Below are 19,929 nucleotides of genomic sequence, written 5' to 3'. Positions count from 1 at the left end.
TTCCTCTCCGTCTCCTTCCCGATGGGTCCCAGTCCAATATTCTATTCGACCACCTGTGCTCTGACATTCTTTGTACCAACATGTCCGTACCACTGCAACTCTTTTCCAACTTTTTTGTAATTGAACATTCTACTTCTATTCTGTTCCATATTTCCTCTGTTATTATTCTATCCTTTCTGGTGATCCATATTTTATTGCGTATTGATATTGTATGTCTCATCTTTGTTATTTTACTTTCAAATAATTATTTGAACAAATAATACACAAATGGCTTCTACGTTGGGCGCCATTTGTGTAGCGATAAACCACCACAGAAAATTGAAATACTCTTGTAATATAATATGTTTTCAATTAACTTTAATAGTCATCGATTATGCCAGCATAGCTCAATCTCTCAGGCTGTGAGTACGTATTGCTTAATCAAAAATGGTCTATGAAGATCTAGATTGGGGCAACTAAAAACAATAAGTTAACTAGTCATGTTTATTTTTCATTAGAAATATAAAGAAAATAATGTACCAAATTCAATGCAGTCTTACCAAAAGCTAACAGTTTAAGATTATACTTATGGCTTTTCGTATTTAGCTGTGGCTTCTTGATGTCGGTGACTACTGATTCTGCGCCTGACTTGGGCTTCGAGATGTTGTGGCTACCAAGTCTAATGCAGTTGGTTGGTGTTGGTTAGATGCATCTTGAAGTCATCGTGGCTGGCGATTTAGGCTTTAGGCTCGGGAAGTCTTCCCGAAAGAAAAATGGTTACTCAGTTAATTTGTCCAAAAAACTAGAATACAAGCTTTATATTTCAACGAAAAATAAACATGATTAGTTAGTTAACTTACTGTTTTTATTTGCCTCAAACTAGATCTTCAGAGTTTTTACTCGCCGAAAAAAATATACATTCAATTACCTATAACTCACTTTCAGTTAACATTAAAAGGTTTTTTGATCAAGACAATAAGTACTCACAACCTGAGAGATTGAGCTAGGCTGGCATAAACGATGGCTATCGTAGTTAAATGAAATACATATTCTAATATTAAAATAACATTTCAATTTTCGGTGGTAGTTTATCGGTACAATGTCATTGACCATTTACAGTTTTGTTGGGAATAAGCCACAATTTTACTTTAAAATTAAGTTCATTTGACGTTTCGATTTTCATTTCGGAAATCATTTTCCAAATACAAACCATAGTGGAGTCACTGAAGGTAGATATGAGCTATTACCTCAAATTTCGTTGAAACTTCATCGATTTGCATGAAAATTGGCGAGTGGTTAGAGGATATCTCGAGGAACAAAATTGACATGGTGCCAACTTGCGCTTTTATCCTGGGGGTGGATGCCACCCCTTCTCTGGGGTGAAAATAATTTTATTACAAATAACCCCATAATTCGATAGAGGGACAAATTTCAAGCAAAATTTGTTATATAAAGTTATTAAATTAAATCAAAACTTTTTGAGTTATTAAAGATCAAAGATTTTAATTTTTCTTGAGAAAAATGCATGTTTTTAACCAATTTTTCATCAATAACTCAAAAAGTGTAAGTTTTTGCAAAAAAGTTATTATTGTCAAAATTGAATCTAATAAAAAATGAAATAAACCCCTTACTACAAAAATCTTTTAATGTTAACTAAAAGTGAGTTATAGGTAATTGAATGTCAATTTTTTTGGCGAGTAAAAAACTCTAAGTATTCAAGCTGACATAACGGGAAATTGATGCATTTTATAACATAAACTTATTAAACATTTCTCAAAATGCTTAAAATATCTATTAAATGAGCCCCCGAAAACGTTGATAGCGTTAAAATTTATGCTCCAAAATTGTTTCAAAATTAATCTTTTAAAAATTTTTCCAAAAAATGTTATTGTTTTTTTTTAATAACTCCGTTCGTATTTACGATATCAGTTTCATCTAAAAACTGTTTGAAAGTTAATTCCAAGTTCTATTTAAGTACGTTAAACCTAATCTTTTAAACCCCTTACTTTTTTAATAATAAAAGGTTAAATGACCCCGGTTGCATGGTTCCCACAGCAAAATGTAAGATTTAAACGTTTCTATCTCGGTTATTTTTTACCCTATAGAAATAATAAAACAGGTAGAATATTTGGCATAGAAAAAACTAAAATTTGGTTATATATAATTTTTTACGCATATTGAGTATTTTTGGAGTTATTATCAAAAGAATATAAGAATTACAATAATTTTAAAAATTATGATTTTTTTAAATTACATCTTTTTTTCAAAAATATGCATTCTAAACCGGTCAAAATTATCGAAAACATTACTTATGCTAATATAAAGAAGTTCTTGTAAGGATTACTATAAATTTTAATTTTTGTGGAAATGGCGTTTTATTTTTTACTTTTTCCTAAAAAATTCGAAACGGTTCTTTTATTTTCATTATAACTTACTTAATTTTGACGCTATTACCTTGTTCTGAAGCTCATTTGGTAGGTATTCTGAAGTACTTTGGCAAAGGTTTGGCAGGAGTAATTTATACATTGCATCGTTTTCCCGTTATTTAAGCTTGAATACTTAGATTTGACTACTCGTCGAAAAAAATACACATTCAATTGCCAATAACTCACTTTAAACTATCATAAGTTTAGTCCTTTATGTAAGAAATGTGTTTAATTTTTTATTATTCTTCAATTTCAGTAATAGCAACTTTTTTGTAAAAGCTTATAGTTTTTGATTTATACGTGAAAAACCGATTTAAAACATGCAATTTTTTACGAAAAAATAAAATCTTTGGTCTTTAATAACTCAAAAGGTGTGGGTTTATTTTAATAACTTTATATAACAAATTTTGCTTATAATTTGTCCCTCTATCCACTTATGGTATTATTTTTAATAAAATAATTTTCACCCCCGAGAAGGGGTGGCATCCACCCCCAGGGTAAAAGCGCAAATTGGCATCATGTCACCTTTGTTCCTTGAGGTATCCTCTAATTACTCACCAATTTTCATGAAAATCGATGAAGGTTCAACGAAATCGGATGTGAAAACCTTCAGTGACTGCACTACCATTAATAGATTAAACAAGTTTGGTTTTTGTTGATTGGTAATTAACTCTTTTCATAATTTAATTATATTTGACTTATTCTTATCGACAATTCAGAGATATTTTAAATACATTAATGTCCGACTGGTATATTATATGATAAATAATAATGACATGATTTCGAAGTCAGTTAAGTATGATATAATTCCCTATTATATTAAAGGGTATTAAATTTAAAAGGGTATTAAATTTAAATAACTAGTTAAATACTGTCCAGTTGACAAATTAATAACAACCTAAGTAAAACTATGGTTACAACAATTACGTTACGACTATTGCTGGTAAATGTACTTATTTGAAAACTAATTTATTTAAAATTCATTCAATTTTTTTGCAATATAAAGAATAATTTAGTCGGACATTAAACGTTGAAGGCACCACGGGTATTACAGATAATGACGCTATCGGTCAATGTATATCCCTCGGGCCAAAGGCCCTCGGTATATACACCATTGACCTCAAGCGTTATCCTTATAATAACCTTGGTACCTTAATAACTATAATGTCCGACTGATATATTATTTGACAAATAATGACATGATTTCGAAGTCAGTTAAGTATCATATAATGTCATAGGACGTTATTTTTCAAAATAACGCCCTAGGGTATTAAATTTAAATCACTGTCAAGTTGACAAATAACAACCTAAGTAAAACTATTGTTACCATAATTACGTTACGACCATTGCTGATATATGTACTTATTTAAAAACTAATTAATTCTAAATTCATTCAAATTTTGTGCATACAAAGAATAATTTAGTCGGACATTAAACATTGAAGGCACCACGGGTATTATAGATAATAACGCTTTCGGTCAACCATTGACCTCAAGCGTTATTATCCTTATAATACCCTTGGTACCTTAATAACTATATATTTAACCTAAATGACTATAAAATGATATTGCCAATATTTATCAGTTGCGTTCCTGTGACGAATTTATTGGAGATAGTTCATTACAGTACATGAAATCAACTTTAATTTAAGAGTATCCGTCAGAAAAATTATAGCAAGTGGTTTGTCTGTAAAAAGACAACCACATGCAATAATGACAGTAAATTCTGTTAGTGATTCCATGGTAAATCATGAAAACAGAACCAGGAAAAACCTTTTGATACCTTATTTCCCGACGTGGTAAGTATATGGTCTTACATTTAGTTCATTCTCAACATAATAATTATGACTCTAATTAACTCTAATTATTAGAGTCGCTTCTTGGATTTTTCTCTTTTGATCGTACATATTATGTTTCTTTTTTCTTTTAATACTATACAAGTATCTTTCCACTGAAATCTATGTTCATTTTCACCATATAAAACACCATATTTTATTTTAATAACAATAATAAAATAATAAAACTATGTCTATATAGGAGCCACTTTAAAAATAGGTTTGTAAACACAAAGGTTTTATTGAAACTTCCAACTATTCTCTACATTAACACGAATTCTAATTCTGTGCATTTTTGGAATACCGAATTACAATGTTTTTGTAATAGGTACTCTCACAGCGAATGAAAGTCGCTTCTGTGTCTACTCTTGCAGAAAATTCTTCTGGTCGAGGAATAAAAACGGCGAAATTATTCCGTTTGGAGCACCAAACAAAGCAATAAATGGCTGCTATTATCTTTAGTTTTGGCGCTCTCTCCTAATTTTAAGTCATAATGTATACTTCAGGATAATGACCACAGATAATATTCCAAAATAATCAGAAAAGTAAGTAGCGAGCTAATATTAAAAAAGAGAATACGGTATTTGAGAGAATAGGTTTTGTTAAGAAAAAAATAAATTCAAGAAATAGTTAAAAATTATTTTTTTATTGGTATCCCATTTTGGTTATTTAAATTACGCCTCAGCGTGTTTAAATTCAACTTTCAAAAAGGGGAGCGTGTTTTAAAATTATCATGGCAACATCAACAGTTTTAAATATTGTTCTAATCTGACAGGTCATGTTTACCAAAAGGAATTAAAATTTTACAAAAAAACATAATACCTTGTAGGTACTGTATAGTCCTGCATCTTCTCATGGTTGGTTTTCAAAAGTCCAAGGCACAGTTACACTTCAAAGTCAAAAATTCACAAGGAAAAAGTTTTCCTGTGGTTGGCTGTATACCATGTAATACAAAAAAAAAACAGTAAAATCCTGTATAAAAGGTATATTTAAAAACCCTCAAAAGGGCCACATCAAAATTACATAACTAGTTTTCGACTGGTTTACCAGTCATCATCAGTGCTTACGTGCAATGTACATGCTTAAATATACCTTTTATACAGGATTTTACTGTTTTATTTTTACCTCAAAGTCACTTTACGAAGGAATAGATACATGGAAAGTACATCAATTGTTATTTCCATAGTTTATAGAAAAATTCAGCATTCATTTTTTAAAACAAATCGGCACTGCTTGAACAAAATATTGAAGAAACTCATTGGTCCTTTAGTATATATTTTTGGATGATATCAAGAGCAAATTTTAACTATTTATAATGGGAAATAAGCCACAATATTATTAAAAAATGATTTTTATTAACGTTTCGACGCCCAAATCGGGTGCCGTTGTCAAAATACAAAATACTACTAACATAAACAAAAATGTTGTTGCTTAGTAAAAAAAAAATTCTTCTAATAATTTATTTAATTTGACTCATTTATATCGGCAATTCAGATACATATGATCTATTTTAAAGTAGAAGACTTTAAAATGAAATTGCCAATATTTATGAGTTGCGTTCCTGGGACGACTTTACTGAAAGATAGTTCATTCGATTACATGAAATCAACCCCAACTCAAGAATATCCGTCACAAAAAAATCATAGCATGTGATCTGTCTTTAAAAAGACAACCACATGCAACGGTGACATTAAAATTCTCGCGTTAGAGATCTCATAGTAAATCACGAGGGAAAACCAGGTAAAACCTCGCGATACTATCCCGACATCGTAAGTATTTGGTCTTACATTTAATTTACTCTCAAAATTAATGCCAAATTCTGACTTTACTATAATTTTGTTTAATTGTAAATAATATCAATAATACATGGATATATAAGTAATACTAAAATATAAATTATGTACTAACTCGACTATTGACTTACTAATTGTGGTATTTTCTTTCTATTGACTTCCTCTTTCAGTATGGGTATCCACATCCTACTGCATTCCACCGAGGAATTTGCGACACAATTGGTTTCGTTTAGCATAATTAGAGCCGCTTCTTTGATTTTTCTCTTTTTACTATCTGTTTCTTTCAGAAGCTATTTTCTTGTGGTATTTTTACAATTTTAACTATTTATAATGGGAAATAAGCCACAATATTATTAAAAAAATTATTTTATTAAATATTAAAAATATTATTAAAAAATGTGGTTGTCTTTTTAAAGACAGATCACATGCTATGATTTTTTTGTGACGGATATTCTTGAGTTGGGGTTGATTTCATGTAATCGAATGAACTATCTTTCAGTAAAGTCGTCCCAGGAATGCAACTCATAAATATTGGCAATATCATTTTAAAGTCTTCTACTTTAAAATGTATCATATTATGTATCTGAATTGCCGATATAAATGAGTCAAATTAAATAAATTATTAGAAGAATTTTTTTACCAAGCAACAACATTTTTGTTTATGTTAGTAGTATTTTGTATTTTGACAACGGCACCCGATTTGGGCGTCGAAACGTTAATAAAAATCATTTTTTAATAATATTGTGGCTTATTTCCTATTATAAATAGTTAAAATTGTTTCTTTCAGGACTATACTTAAATCTCTCCACTGAACTCTATGTTCATTATCCCATGCGTGTTGATATATTTGAGATCTATCAAATTCTCTATTTTTAATATAAGATTGATGTTCACTTATTCTAACGTTTAATGGTCTTGATGTTTCACCTATATAAAATTGTTCGCATTCACAAGGTATTTTATAAATATAATTCTTTGTCCTTTCTTGTTCATTGTTAGGTTTAGTTTTAGATAGAATAGATCTCAATGTGTTGGTTGTTTTGAATGTTGTTGAAATGTTGAATTTATTTCCTATTGTTTTAAGTTTCTCGGATAGTCCTTTTATGTATGGTATTGATATTTTCCTCGTATTATTTCTTGTGAATGTTGTACGATCCCGTTCTATGTTGTTCTGTTCCATTCGATCCAATCTTGACAATTCCTTATTTATAAACGATAAAGGATAATCATTTTTTAATAAAACAGATGTTAAGAATTGTTTTTCTTCTAAAAATGAATTTTCGTTAGAACAAGTAATTTTGGCTTTATCATATAAGGATTTTATGATTCCCTTTTTAACGTTGATGTTGTGATTTGACTTATAAGTGAGATATCTGTTGGTATGTGTTGGTTTTCTATACACTTGAGTCTCATATCCAGTATCCTTCTTTGAGACTAAAACATCGAGGAAAGGCAGGGTGTTATTATATTCCTTTTCCATTGTAAATTTTATTGTTTCTTCTTGATCGTTTATAATATTCAGGAATGTATCCAACAATTCTGATCTATGAGGCCATATTGAAAACACATCATCTACATATCTCCACCATACAGTGGGTTTTAAATTTTGTTTAGAAATGATATTAGTTTCGAAATCCTCCATAAATATATTAGCCAATAATGGAGATAGAGGAGCCCATTGCTAGACCAAAATTTTGTTTATAAAATTTATTATTTAGTTGAAAATAGGTATTATTAGTACAAAATGTCAATAACTCCATTATAGCTGATACATTTAGTTTTGTCCTAGTTGTCAATGTATCATCATTCTCTAATTTCGTTTTGATTATGTTTAAAGTTTTATCATTCTAATGGCACATTAGTAAATAAACTGTTTATGTCAAAACTTACTAAAATATTATTTGGATTAAACTCAATAGTTGATAATTTGTTTAAAAAATGTTTTGTATTTTTTATAAATGTGTCATCATTATTAGCAAATCAGTATTAGTGTGTCTTCCGAACAGTAAGGTTGGTTTTGTTACACGCACTTAATTAATTACTTTTTGCTCGAATTTAGGCAGGTAGATATTTTATTTTGGTTTGTTATTTCATAAACCCATAGTTAAGGTAAGTACAAGTTTTTTAATATTATAATGAGTAACTCTTCCGACGGGGGTACTCCCCCGTCTGGAAAAGACCCACCAGATGAGAAAGATATTCAAGGCGAAATGGAAATTGATAATAAAATATATAATTTAGACAACAAATATATTTCGACAGACATCGGACCGTACTATGTTATCGTTGAACCGGTTGATCAAAAAAGTCATTTATCGGCTGTTAAAGTTGGGCACTATTTATTTAAAAATACTACTTTTAACACACATGTTATTCACATAAAATTAGTCGGGAGAAATAAAGTAAAAATTATTTTTAAATCTTATAGGTCTGGATCCCGCGTATGAAAAAAAAGTTGATTAATAGCAAGCTGAAAATTTGTTAATAGCTTAAGGGTGTCTAGTCGGATAAACTTTGATATATGGGAACACTGGAACTGGGGCAGTTTTAATTGTGGAACAGGTTAAAAATTTGGAACGGTCAGACCACGAAAACGGCACATTTATTTTGTCCGGCAGAATAGACTTAAACTCTCCGAAGAGAGATTAAACTCTCATGCAAAAATCAGACTGCTATTTATCACCTGTCATAATTCCTGTCATTTGACATATTCTACATGTTCCACTCATTAAAACGCCCATTTGGTGATAAACAGCAGTCTGATTTTTGCATAAGAGTTTAATCTCTGTTCGGAGAGTTTAAGTCTATTCTGTCGGACAAAATAAATGTGCCGTTTTCGTGGTCTGACCGTTCCAAATTTTTAACCTGTTCCACAATTAAAACTGCTCCTGTTCCAGTGTTCCCATATATCAAAGTTTGTCCGACTAGACACCCTTAAGCTATTAACAAATTTTCAGCTTGCTATTAATCAACTTTTTTTTCATACGCGGGATCCAGACCTATTATAATATTGCTAATGCCATTATAGGACATGAATTAATAAAAGATAACAATTTGATTGCGTATATACCTATTTTTTTCAACCATAAAAAGGCAATTATCAGACAAATTGACACATTTTTATCCGAAAAGTATATAATAGAGAATATCAAAAGTGAACATAAAGTTGTAGATGTAAAAAGAATGAAACGTAGGATAGTTGATTCTGATAATGAGACACAGTTTGTCCCTAGGAAAATGATCGTCTTGACGTTTTTAGGAAATAGTTTGCCAAAATTTGTTAAAATTGATTTGGTGAGATTTGCTGTTGAGCCCTACATATATCCTGTCGTGCAGTGTTTCAGGTGCCTTCGATATGGCCACACAGCCAAATACTGTAAAAGCACTACAACTAAATGTAAAAAATGTGGTCAAACCCACGATGAAAATGATGATACCGATTGCACTTCTGACATTTACTGCATATACTGTGAAAAGCATGACCATCAGTCCGTATCAAAAATTTGCCCGAAATACCAGGAACAATTAAAAATTAAAAAGGTTATGTCTGAAAAAAATGTATCATTTAAAGAAGCTGAAGTTATTGTAAGAAATCAGTCTTACGCTAAAATAGTAACACATAATAATTTCGATATTTTAAATAATTTAAACAATTTCCCTGAGCTGAATGGTAATATTGACACAAACAATTCCCCCTCCACGAGTAATAAAAATTGGGTACCACGTCCTCATTACCAACAGCCGAAAAAGCGCAAAGTAAGTTCGCCAATTTCAGTTAATAAACCCCCTTCATTTAAACTTAAAAATACCGCTTCAAATCCTATCATTCCTAATCCACATAGAGAAGCTTTCCACTCATACAAAGAGAAATTAGAATCACAGATACTGCAGAAACTTCCTTGTATTTTTGAAAATATGCTTAAAAAATTTAATTTGGTAAACCCAGATCCACTAGTTATTCAGGAAACACAAACAGAACTCAGAACAATCTTAGATACGATACAATACAGTGATAGTGATAGTGACGAAAATTATTATTAAGTAGATGATAAATATATTGCAATGGAACTGTAACTCCATTACTAAAAACAAAGCTAATCTTATTAATTTTCTAGACGATCACGCTATTAAATTTGATTTAATTATGCTTAACGAAACTTGGTTATCTCAAAAGAAAATATTTCATTTACCAACTTACAATATATTACATGTAGATCGAACTGATGGATTCGGAGGCACTGCCATACTTATTAAAGATTCCCTATGCTATCATGAAATTTCAATTCGTAAAAACTTTAATTCCAAAATAGAAGTGTGTGCAGCATATATCGATAACTTTAATATATCCTTAGCCTCCATTTATAAAGCTCCCAACATAAAAGCAACTAAGACTGACTGGAATAATCTTTTTTCACAACTACAGGGTGTAGTCATTATATGCGGTGATTTTAACTGTCATCACAGTCTTTGGGGCTCTACATTAGATAACTCACAAGGAAATCGACTTGTAGAAGCTATAGAAGAAACTAACCTAATTATTTTAAACGACGGACGACCTACTAAGATAGTCAGACCTAACGAAAGACCTTCTGCCATAGATCTTACCTTTGTCTCACCTAGCCTTTTAAGTTTATCAGAATGGAATCCTCTAAATGATACACTTGGCTCAGATCATCTCCCTATTCATATTACTATATCTCGGGAATATATCCCCACTAACAAAACACCTTCTAGAAAATGGATTGAGTCTTCAGCAGACTGGACGCTTTTTCAAAACCTAATTGAAACACAAATCTATAACAATAACAGTAATAATAACTCCTTTGATTTTTTTATGAAAGTAATAAATGATGCAGCTTCTAGGTCAATGAAATCTCGTTCAGGTAACAGTAAAAAACCTCCAAATCCTATTTGGTGGGATAATGAATGCACTTTAATTGTTAATGATAGAAAAGACGCATACCATGAATATAAAATTACCACGAATTATGAAAATTACCTTAAGTTTAAGCATATTCAGGCCAAAGCTAAATTACTTTTTAAACAAAAGCAACAACTATGCTGGAAAAATTTTATTAACAAATTAAATAAAAATACCCCAATATCAAAAATTTGGAGTTTTATAAAAAAAATATCGAACAAAAACTCAACTTTTAAAAAACATCCTCTATCTGAAGAACTAATAAACCAAATTTTTGATATTGTAGCACCTAGTTTTGTGCCAAATATGCTTGAAGGTCCGAACGAGAAAATTGGCAGCCACTACATGGATGCACCTCTTGATATAACAGAACTTGAAGCTTCAATTAAGACCTCTAGATGTACTGCTCCGGGTAATGATTATGTTACATATGACATTATTAAAAATCTTCCCCAAGTTGCTAAAAATTTTATACTAAATATATACAATGATTGGTGGGTGAATTCAAACTATGTTGAGCATCTCAAACAAATTACCATTTGTTTAATTTTAAAACCTACTAAAGATAGAAATATGCCTTCCTCTTATCGCCCTATATCTTTAATGTCATGTATAACTAAAACGTTCGAAAGAATGATAAAAACAAGACTGGAGTGGTACATCGAGTATAACAATATCTTACCTAATACTCAATACGGTTTTAGAAGGGGATATGGCACTTTGGATGCAGTAACTCATTTAGTAAATGACATCCAGATTGCCTTTTCTGGCAACAAGTATCTAGCTTGTTTATTCCTAGATGTAAAAGAGGCTTACGACTCTGTAAATATAAATATACTTAAACAGAAAATGGTTAAGATTGGTCTTAGCGAAACGACTGCTCTAAATATATTGCAACTATATTTTTCTAGACATGTCTATATTAGAGACCATAGAAATGTGTTACATGGTCCAAAGGTTGTTTATCATGGGTTGCCACAGGGATCCGTACTTAGTCCTATACTCTTTAATATATATTCTGCCAATATTCATTCACTATTTCATAATTCCGTAAATTGCATACAATATGCAGATGATATCTGTATATACACCATCCAAAATAGTTATGAAGCATGTACTGAGGCTCTTGATAATATTATGCATAAGGTAAGTACATGGACAGAAGAAACTGGTATGACCCTTTCAACAGAAAAATGCTCTATTATGTTTTTTACCAGGCATAGACTACGTGTACCAGAGAGATTAACTCTGTGTGGGCGTACCTTGTCGGTAGTTAAAGAGTTTAAGTATTTAGGTATCATTGTTGACACCAAGTTACTATGGTCGAGTCACATACGTCACTTAATAAACAAATGTGAGAAAGGCTATAATTTGCTTAGGTGTGTAACAAATCGAAGTTGGGGCGCAGCTACTGGTATAGCTTTATTGTTTTATAGAGCCTATGTGCGGTCTATCATTGACTATGGATGTTGTTTATACGGATCTGCTTGTAACACCAATCTAAACAAAATAAACAGAGTTCAATATAAATGTCTTAGAACTTGCATAGGTGGAATGATATCATCACCGGTGAAAGCAATACTGGCAGAATGTAATGAATTGCCTTTGGATTTGCGTCGGCAGCTATTATCACAAAAATATCTTTTAAAACTAAAATCCTTAGAGTCAAACATGATCAACAAATTAAGTGATATTGCAAAATAAGATTTAACAAACCGCTTTTGGAAAATAAAGAATTCTCCTCCACTGGCAGAAGCTTTCGTTGAGACCAATGCTGATCACATTTCTTTTGGTAAAAATAAAACATTGTTTATGTATACCATACTCTATAGATCACTAATAAAACCACACAGAGTCATAATACCCAATTATACAGAATACCATCATATAAATCACACCCTTCTAAAATCCATATTAGGTGGATTAGTCAATAAGCCATTTATATATACAGATGGATCAAAAACAAAACACGGAGTTGGTTGTGGAGTTTTTATCCAAAATACAAAACAATCATTTATGTTTAAATTACCATCAATATGTAGCATATATACTGCTGAACTTATAGCAATTTGGAAGGGCATTACTTGGTTAACATCAAATAATTTACGAGATGGAGTAATACTAACTGATTCTAAGTCTGCATTGGAGTCAATAAAAAGCATAAAATTTGAAAGAATGAAATGTCCTATATTATGCAATTTAAAAAATTTGATAGCAGATTTAAATATAACATTTGTATGGGTCAAAGGTCATACAGGTATACTAGGTAATGAAAAAGCTGATAGTTTGGCTAAGGAAGCAGTACTTAACGGAGTTCTTTGTAATATTTATACATTACCAGACGTCTTTCATTTGATAAAAAATAAAATAAGATTAAAATGGGAACGACAGTGGGAAAATACTGTAGAAAACTCACAAAATACCTACTTTAAAATACATCCTACCCTACCATCCCCACCTCTATATATTTTCAACTACACTACTTCAAAATTCTTTTCGGCAAGTGTTTTTCGACTTAAAACAAATCATGGGCGATTTCCATCGCACCTTGCTAAGCTGGGCATTATACAGTCCTCGGCCTGTAGTTGTGATCAGAACTCTTACGGAGATCTAAATCATATATTTTTCGGTTGCAAAAAACATTTAAAAAAATCCAATGATTTAATTCGTACACTTATTGAAATGAAATATTTTCTTCCATTAAATCTCACACACATTTTGTTAGCTGCCAATAAAAACACCTTGGAACTTTTAGTAAATTTTATTAAAGAAAATAAAATACAAATTTAAAACGGCATAACCCACATCTATGTAGTTATACTATAAGAAAATTCCTTTTACAACTTTCTGTGGCAAATGGACTTGATTCCATGCCATTATCTTTCCACACACACACACACACACATTATTAGCAAATGGTTTTATAATGTTTAATAAAAATTTTGATAGTTCACTACAAGGAGAACTGATGGTACTACAAATGGGTCTAAGTGGTATGTTCGCTCTATGAATTTTCGGCACTCTATAAAAATGTGGTAACTTACTGTAATGAGGTGTCATTAATTTTCTTTGATAGTATGTTAGATCATTTTTAAATTTGAATAAAGTTCTATAGATTTTGTTTTCCAGTGTTTTCGTTGGATCCTTCGTTAATTTGGTATAAGGTCCATTTGTAATTAGATCTGGTATTTTGTCCTCATATTGTATTTACGAAATATTTACGAAACGTTAATAAAAATCATTTTTTAATAATATTGTGGCTTATTTCCCATTATAAATAGTTAAAATTGTAAAAATGCCACAAGAAAATAGCTTCAGAACAACATCAAGAGCAAAGTAAAAAGAAAGAAATTGGTGTACTTGGTAAATGACATCTATTTACATATGAATCTACTAGGTGAACTATGCGTCACAGAATCTATAGATTTTAAGAATTATTTACGAATCAGTAGCATCTGTAGATTTGGACAACACAAAGAATGGCGTTGTTGTGGTGAGGGTATGGAGGCAAACTACAAATTTACTAAATATACCTACAGTATTGTAATATTAATAGTGATAATAACAGTAATAACTTACTAAATTACTTATAATTTACTAAATTACTAATGAATCAAAAGCATCTGTAGATTTGGACGACACAAAGAATGGAGTTGTTGTGGTGAGGGTATGGAGACAAACTACAAATTTACTAAATATACACCAAAAAATTTAAGTCTTCGCACAAAAACAGTAAGAGATACTTCTTTTCTTTTTTTATTAAGAATTTCGTTAACTTAATAAGGATGCTTTCGATCAAGGCCGCCGCTAAGGTGTTGGCCGCCCGTGTGCAACTTAATATTTGCCGCCCCCTTCCAACACTTTAGAAATATGTACATACTAGTATTTAAAGGAATCTGCAGAAGATCCATAGCAATAATAATTTGTAAATAGAAAATTCTTCAACATTTAGACTAAATCCATGATCCAACGTCCATGATGTGTATATACTAATATCCTAATGTAAACGTCAAATTTAAACGTCAAAATTTGAATATCCTAAGATCCTAATAAAAACGAATATTTCGGGCTTTCATTCCAGAAATCTTTTTGACAATATCTTAATATCCAATGACGCACACACTTCATGTTCGATAGATAACATTGCTAAAGCAGAAAGTCTATCTTGCTTCATTAAGGATCGCAAATAGTTTTTAGTTTGCCATCTAACAGTTTTAGTTTTTTGCCATCCAACATTCTTCATGTAGAGACAAATCCACCTGTTTAGCAATCCATGTGATGGGGAAGTCATGCAGTGTCTAAGGGCCTAATTTTTCTAAATTTTATCCATCGTTTGGAATTTTTAACAACTATGCTAATTACACAATTAAAGTATATTAAAACACAAGAATCAAAACAATAATATTAGGTTAATGAGTAAATCCATGCCCTTTAGTGTTATATTGATGCTGTGTAATGTTTCTTATCAGGTGTCTAAAAGTTCTTTTTTAGTTTTTTTTCCTTTTGCTGTTTCGTTTTGGATTTTGGACGGATGTCCAGATTGAATTCTACGAGACCCGCAAAACAATTCTTCACGATGTTTTTTCTGGAGTTAGCAGTTGGTTGATCCTTAATTTTTCTGCCTTTGAATAAGGGGCTGATTATTGACTGACAAAAATAAAAAAATCTGATAGATTTTCGATTTGCTGTAGATTATTGTTATGTTAAATAGCCCTAGCATTTCCTTCAAATTTGCTTTTGGCCGCCCCTATTGTTAGCCGCCCGTGTGCGATGCATACTTAGCACAGATGGTAGCGGCGGCCCAGCTTTCGATAAATTTCTATAAATTGCACCCAAAAATGTCTACTATTGTCCAATATTATTTTACTAAAGCTGCTGTATGCTGTACATTCGTTTGAAAACGGGCAATACAATCGGGTAACAATGGATGACTAAATCATACTCGTCGCAGCGGCTCAAGTTGTGAAGAGAAAATTTCAAGGAAAAAGATTGTGGATTTGAACGTGAAACTTTAGATAACATAACTTTAGATTACATCGAAAGCAAACCATTTTGCTGGTTTACCTAAGGCAATACCGATTTTAATATTTTTTTCCTCATTTTTATGCGTATGTTCTCAAGCATCTTAATTTTTTGTACGCTTCGTTACAAGAAATTTCAGCGAAATCTTTTTGCGAAACGGCCCAACCTACTTAACTGTATTTTTTGCATTTCGATCTTTATGTCAAGTATCAGGGCGTAAATGATTACCTTGGGACCAAAAGGGGACAAGCCACAATTTCGTCAAAAATGAATTAAAGTAGAAATCACACACTTTAAGGTCATATTAATGTCCCAAACAAAAAATTTCAACTGTTTTCTCATATATGACGCCGCTGTAGTAAGTACCGTTGTCACCATTACTTTATATTACAACAGAAGGAGACAAGCCACAGTAGTAATCAACATGGCGGCGGAACATTACCGTGCATGTGAACGGAAAATAAACTTTTCTGAGTTTGATTCTGAACACAGTGACCAAGGTCCGTTTTTAAATGAAAGCGAAGATGACAAAGACTATACAGTATCCGGAAGTAGCAGCGACTCGGAAAATATAAACTCAGGAACAGTAAGTTTATTAAATTTGTGGCTTGTCCCCTTATGTTATATTTTTCGAACCTAAAAATATTATGATTGTTCTAAAGGTTTTTTGTGGCTTATCCCTTTTTAGTAAAATACCTACTTTGTTGTAGGAAAATGAATAGGTTTATACCCCACAGACTTCTTGAGGTCTCTTGCCAACTCCAGAAAAGAAGGCGCCTTCTAGATGGAGACACAAGAATACCCAACGTAATAAAAGAATTAAGCGCAAGGCTAAAAGCAATGTAAAGCAAAAGGGAAGAAAATAGAACCAAAAAAATTAGATGCACCTTGCGGTTGCACAAAACAGTGTTGGCAGAAATTGGTGCTTGCCAACAGATTCTACCAGATATTGAAAATAATGAACCACTGGAAGATATTGAACATTTGTAAGACTTTTTAGATATTGAAAATATTGCCAACTAAATTATTTTATTTTTGAATTTTATGTTCATTTTCTACAATATAATTTTTTATACAAAAGGGGATAAACCTCATATTTTTTAAAAATTGTTCAAAAACTTAAAAATCGTTTAATAAATATTTGTGTTACTTTTATTGTGTATTTGATAACATATTTCCAAACGATTTTGAGCCTTACTTCGGTGAAAAATGTAAAAATTGGATTTCAGGATTTGAAAATAAGTTTAAAATGATGTTTTCTCTAAAATATTGTTTGGTGGCATGTCCCCTGCTGGTCCCAAGGTCTTCAAATGTTTTTTGTTAATAAAATCATCAAAACAAAGTAAATATTGCAAGTATGTCGTTATCGTTGGCAATATTGCCAGCTATTGTGTTGAAGCCACATAATATCACACATCCTGTTCTAAACCGTAGCAACTCAGAATATTAAAATTTTACAGAGAGCGAAAACAAAATATTTGCTTTAATTATTACCTAATATATTTTATATTTTAATTAGTATATATTTAATTTTTATATCAATATTTTACCTGTCACAACTTGACTAGAGTAAGATAGGGAAAATATTTGTTAAAAGAAAATAACTAAAAATGACATTTTTATTCAAAATATTAATATAGTTTTCCTCCAAAAAAATTGATTTACGACACGTTTTCCCAAAAGAAACGTTTAAACACATTGGTGTTATATGATCGCTTTTGGAATTAGTACTTTTTTTAATACGTTAAAAATCTGCAAAGAGTATAAATCTCAGAAGGAGCATTTAGTGCTAATTGTAAAAAAGGAAAAACAACTTTAGAACAATTTAGAAATATGGAATGAATTAACGAAAAGGAAATGAATATAAATATCAACAAAACAAAAGCTATATCGATAGGAAAAACAAGAGAAGAACTTAATTTTTTCAATTAGAATGATGTAATTTCATATACGCTGTGAGCTCGTACGTAGAGGGGATATTTACAAATTCGCGAGCGCCAGTAGTGGCAAGTCTGTAAACGTTTACCGGAAATTTGACATACATGTCAAAGTGATTAATTTAAAATTAAAATTAAAAACATTAATTATAAAAAATATTAGTTGGTCAAAGCTGTGGTACCTATATGTTTTTACCTTAAATATACTTACGTTGTAAATACTGAATTTAAGTTTTTTTTAATGTTCCGTAATATGTAATTATAAATTAATCTAAGCGCCATCTACACGATAATTGTGAAAGTATCCGAAATAAGAAATTCATATTTTGTCAATAGAACGTCAAAATGATTAGCAAAATCTTAAAAAAACCGACTACAATTTAATTACTTTTTTGCGTTGTAAATATTAAGCGATAACAATTAAATAATAAATTTAAAAATTACCGGTGAAAGTTGAATTAGTAACCGCTAGGAGCGACACCAGCGAAGCTCAGAGCGTATTTAAGAACATTGTTTTAATTCCAAACAACTTCTTATAATAAGAATTTTCAATATTGTGAAAATAAAGGTACTGCACTATTGAGCGATTCATATTTTTTGATATACCTCGTATTGGTAGGGGAGCCCAAGCGGGGATTTTTGCAGTTACTCGAGCGCGTCAGATTATCATGTGGGGAGAAACGTGGTACCCTGCAGATATACCTTTGCCATATATTGGCTCTTAACACAGGGGAGTTCGTTTAGGGGGGCCCAAAAAAAAAATCTATCTTTAAAAATACTCGAAATTGTCAGATTAAGATAAGGTAAGTTAAGTACATGCAAAACAGTGTATATTTAAAAAATCTGACGATTTGAGCGGGGCATAAGGGAATTGGTGAGTCACAAAGTTTCACAAGAAAAAGGCGAATATTTCGCGAAATGAACGTCAGATCGAAAAACTAAAAACTACACGTTCAATATTTTTCAAAAATCTATCGATAGATACCAAACAAGACCCCTCGCAGAGAGGGGGGGGGAGTAAATTTTAAATACAAATCCCGCGATATTTAGCAAAATAAACATCAGATCGAAAAACTGCAAAATACACTTATTTAATATTTTTGAAAAATATATCGAATGGTACCAAACGCGACTTCCTATGGAGGTGGGGTGGGGAGTTACTTTCAAATCTTAAATAGGAGCCCCCATTTTTTATTGCAGATTTGAATTCTCTGCATAAAAATAAGCAACTTTTATTCGAAACATTTTTTCGAATTATGGATAGATGGCGCAATATTCGGAAAAAACGATTAATGGAAATGGAACATTAAATTAAAAAATGATAAGCGTCCGCTAAAATGGAAAATTTTACTTAACTTTTTTTGGTTTTAGGACCTAATAATCACAACCCAATAGGTCCCCAAAGCGCTCGAGTGACTGCACATTTAGCATACTTTGCTCCCCTACCATATGTATATTATTGATACTACGTATAAATTTGATGCCTGATGATCTAATCTTAGGATTTAGACCATGTATAACTTTTAATGAAAAATAACTTTTCTTTGTAAAATGATTATTAAAAAAGTTTCCCATATGTGTCTAACTTAGGTAGGCACTCTGTGTGTGGGTATATGTATACTATAATAGTCAATTTTCTGCTTAATAAACAAGACTTACCCTCACTAACGAATAGAGGATCGGGCTATCCATAAGTTCCTTAAGGAACAGTAAATCAGTCTCATTGATTCTCTCATCAACTTCATCATCATCATCATCATTTTCATCATCTATGTACCTATGAACTTGTTGGAATGTAACTGTAACAAAAGAAATCAAAATCAATACCTATTGTATAAAATAATTTCAATGCAAACTATAAATGGAATTTATGTTTAATTTTATGTTGGCTGAGATGGATTTTGACTGAGTTCATAAATTTAGTTTATTTCCTAAATTTTTAGAAAATTTATTAATAAACTAACGATAGCTGATTTAGATATTCGTACTAGCTCTCACGCGGTGGTCTCCAATAAAC

The 19,929-nt window shown here is 31.1% G+C and overlaps 1 protein-coding gene across 2 annotated transcripts in view; it reads right to left on the bottom strand.

Annotated features, from left to right (window-relative positions):
• Window positions 1–19,929, bottom strand: part of LOC114343861 (protein PALS2) — a 358,522-nt gene that overhangs the window by 233,192 nt on the left and 105,401 nt on the right. For both annotated transcript variants that reach the window (XM_028294710.2, XM_028294702.2), the window contains exon 2: window positions 19,572–19,711. In XM_028294710.2, the coding sequence (XP_028150511.1) occupies window positions 19,572–19,711 (140 nt within the window). The remainder of the gene's footprint in view (window positions 1–19,571; window positions 19,712–19,929) is intronic.

Source organism: Diabrotica virgifera, chromosome 2 (assembly GCF_917563875.1).
Source record: "Diabrotica virgifera virgifera chromosome 2, PGI_DIABVI_V3a".
NCBI lineage: Eukaryota > Metazoa > Arthropoda > Insecta > Coleoptera > Chrysomelidae > Diabrotica > Diabrotica virgifera.
This window is presented reverse-complemented; position numbering and strand designations above follow the sequence as displayed.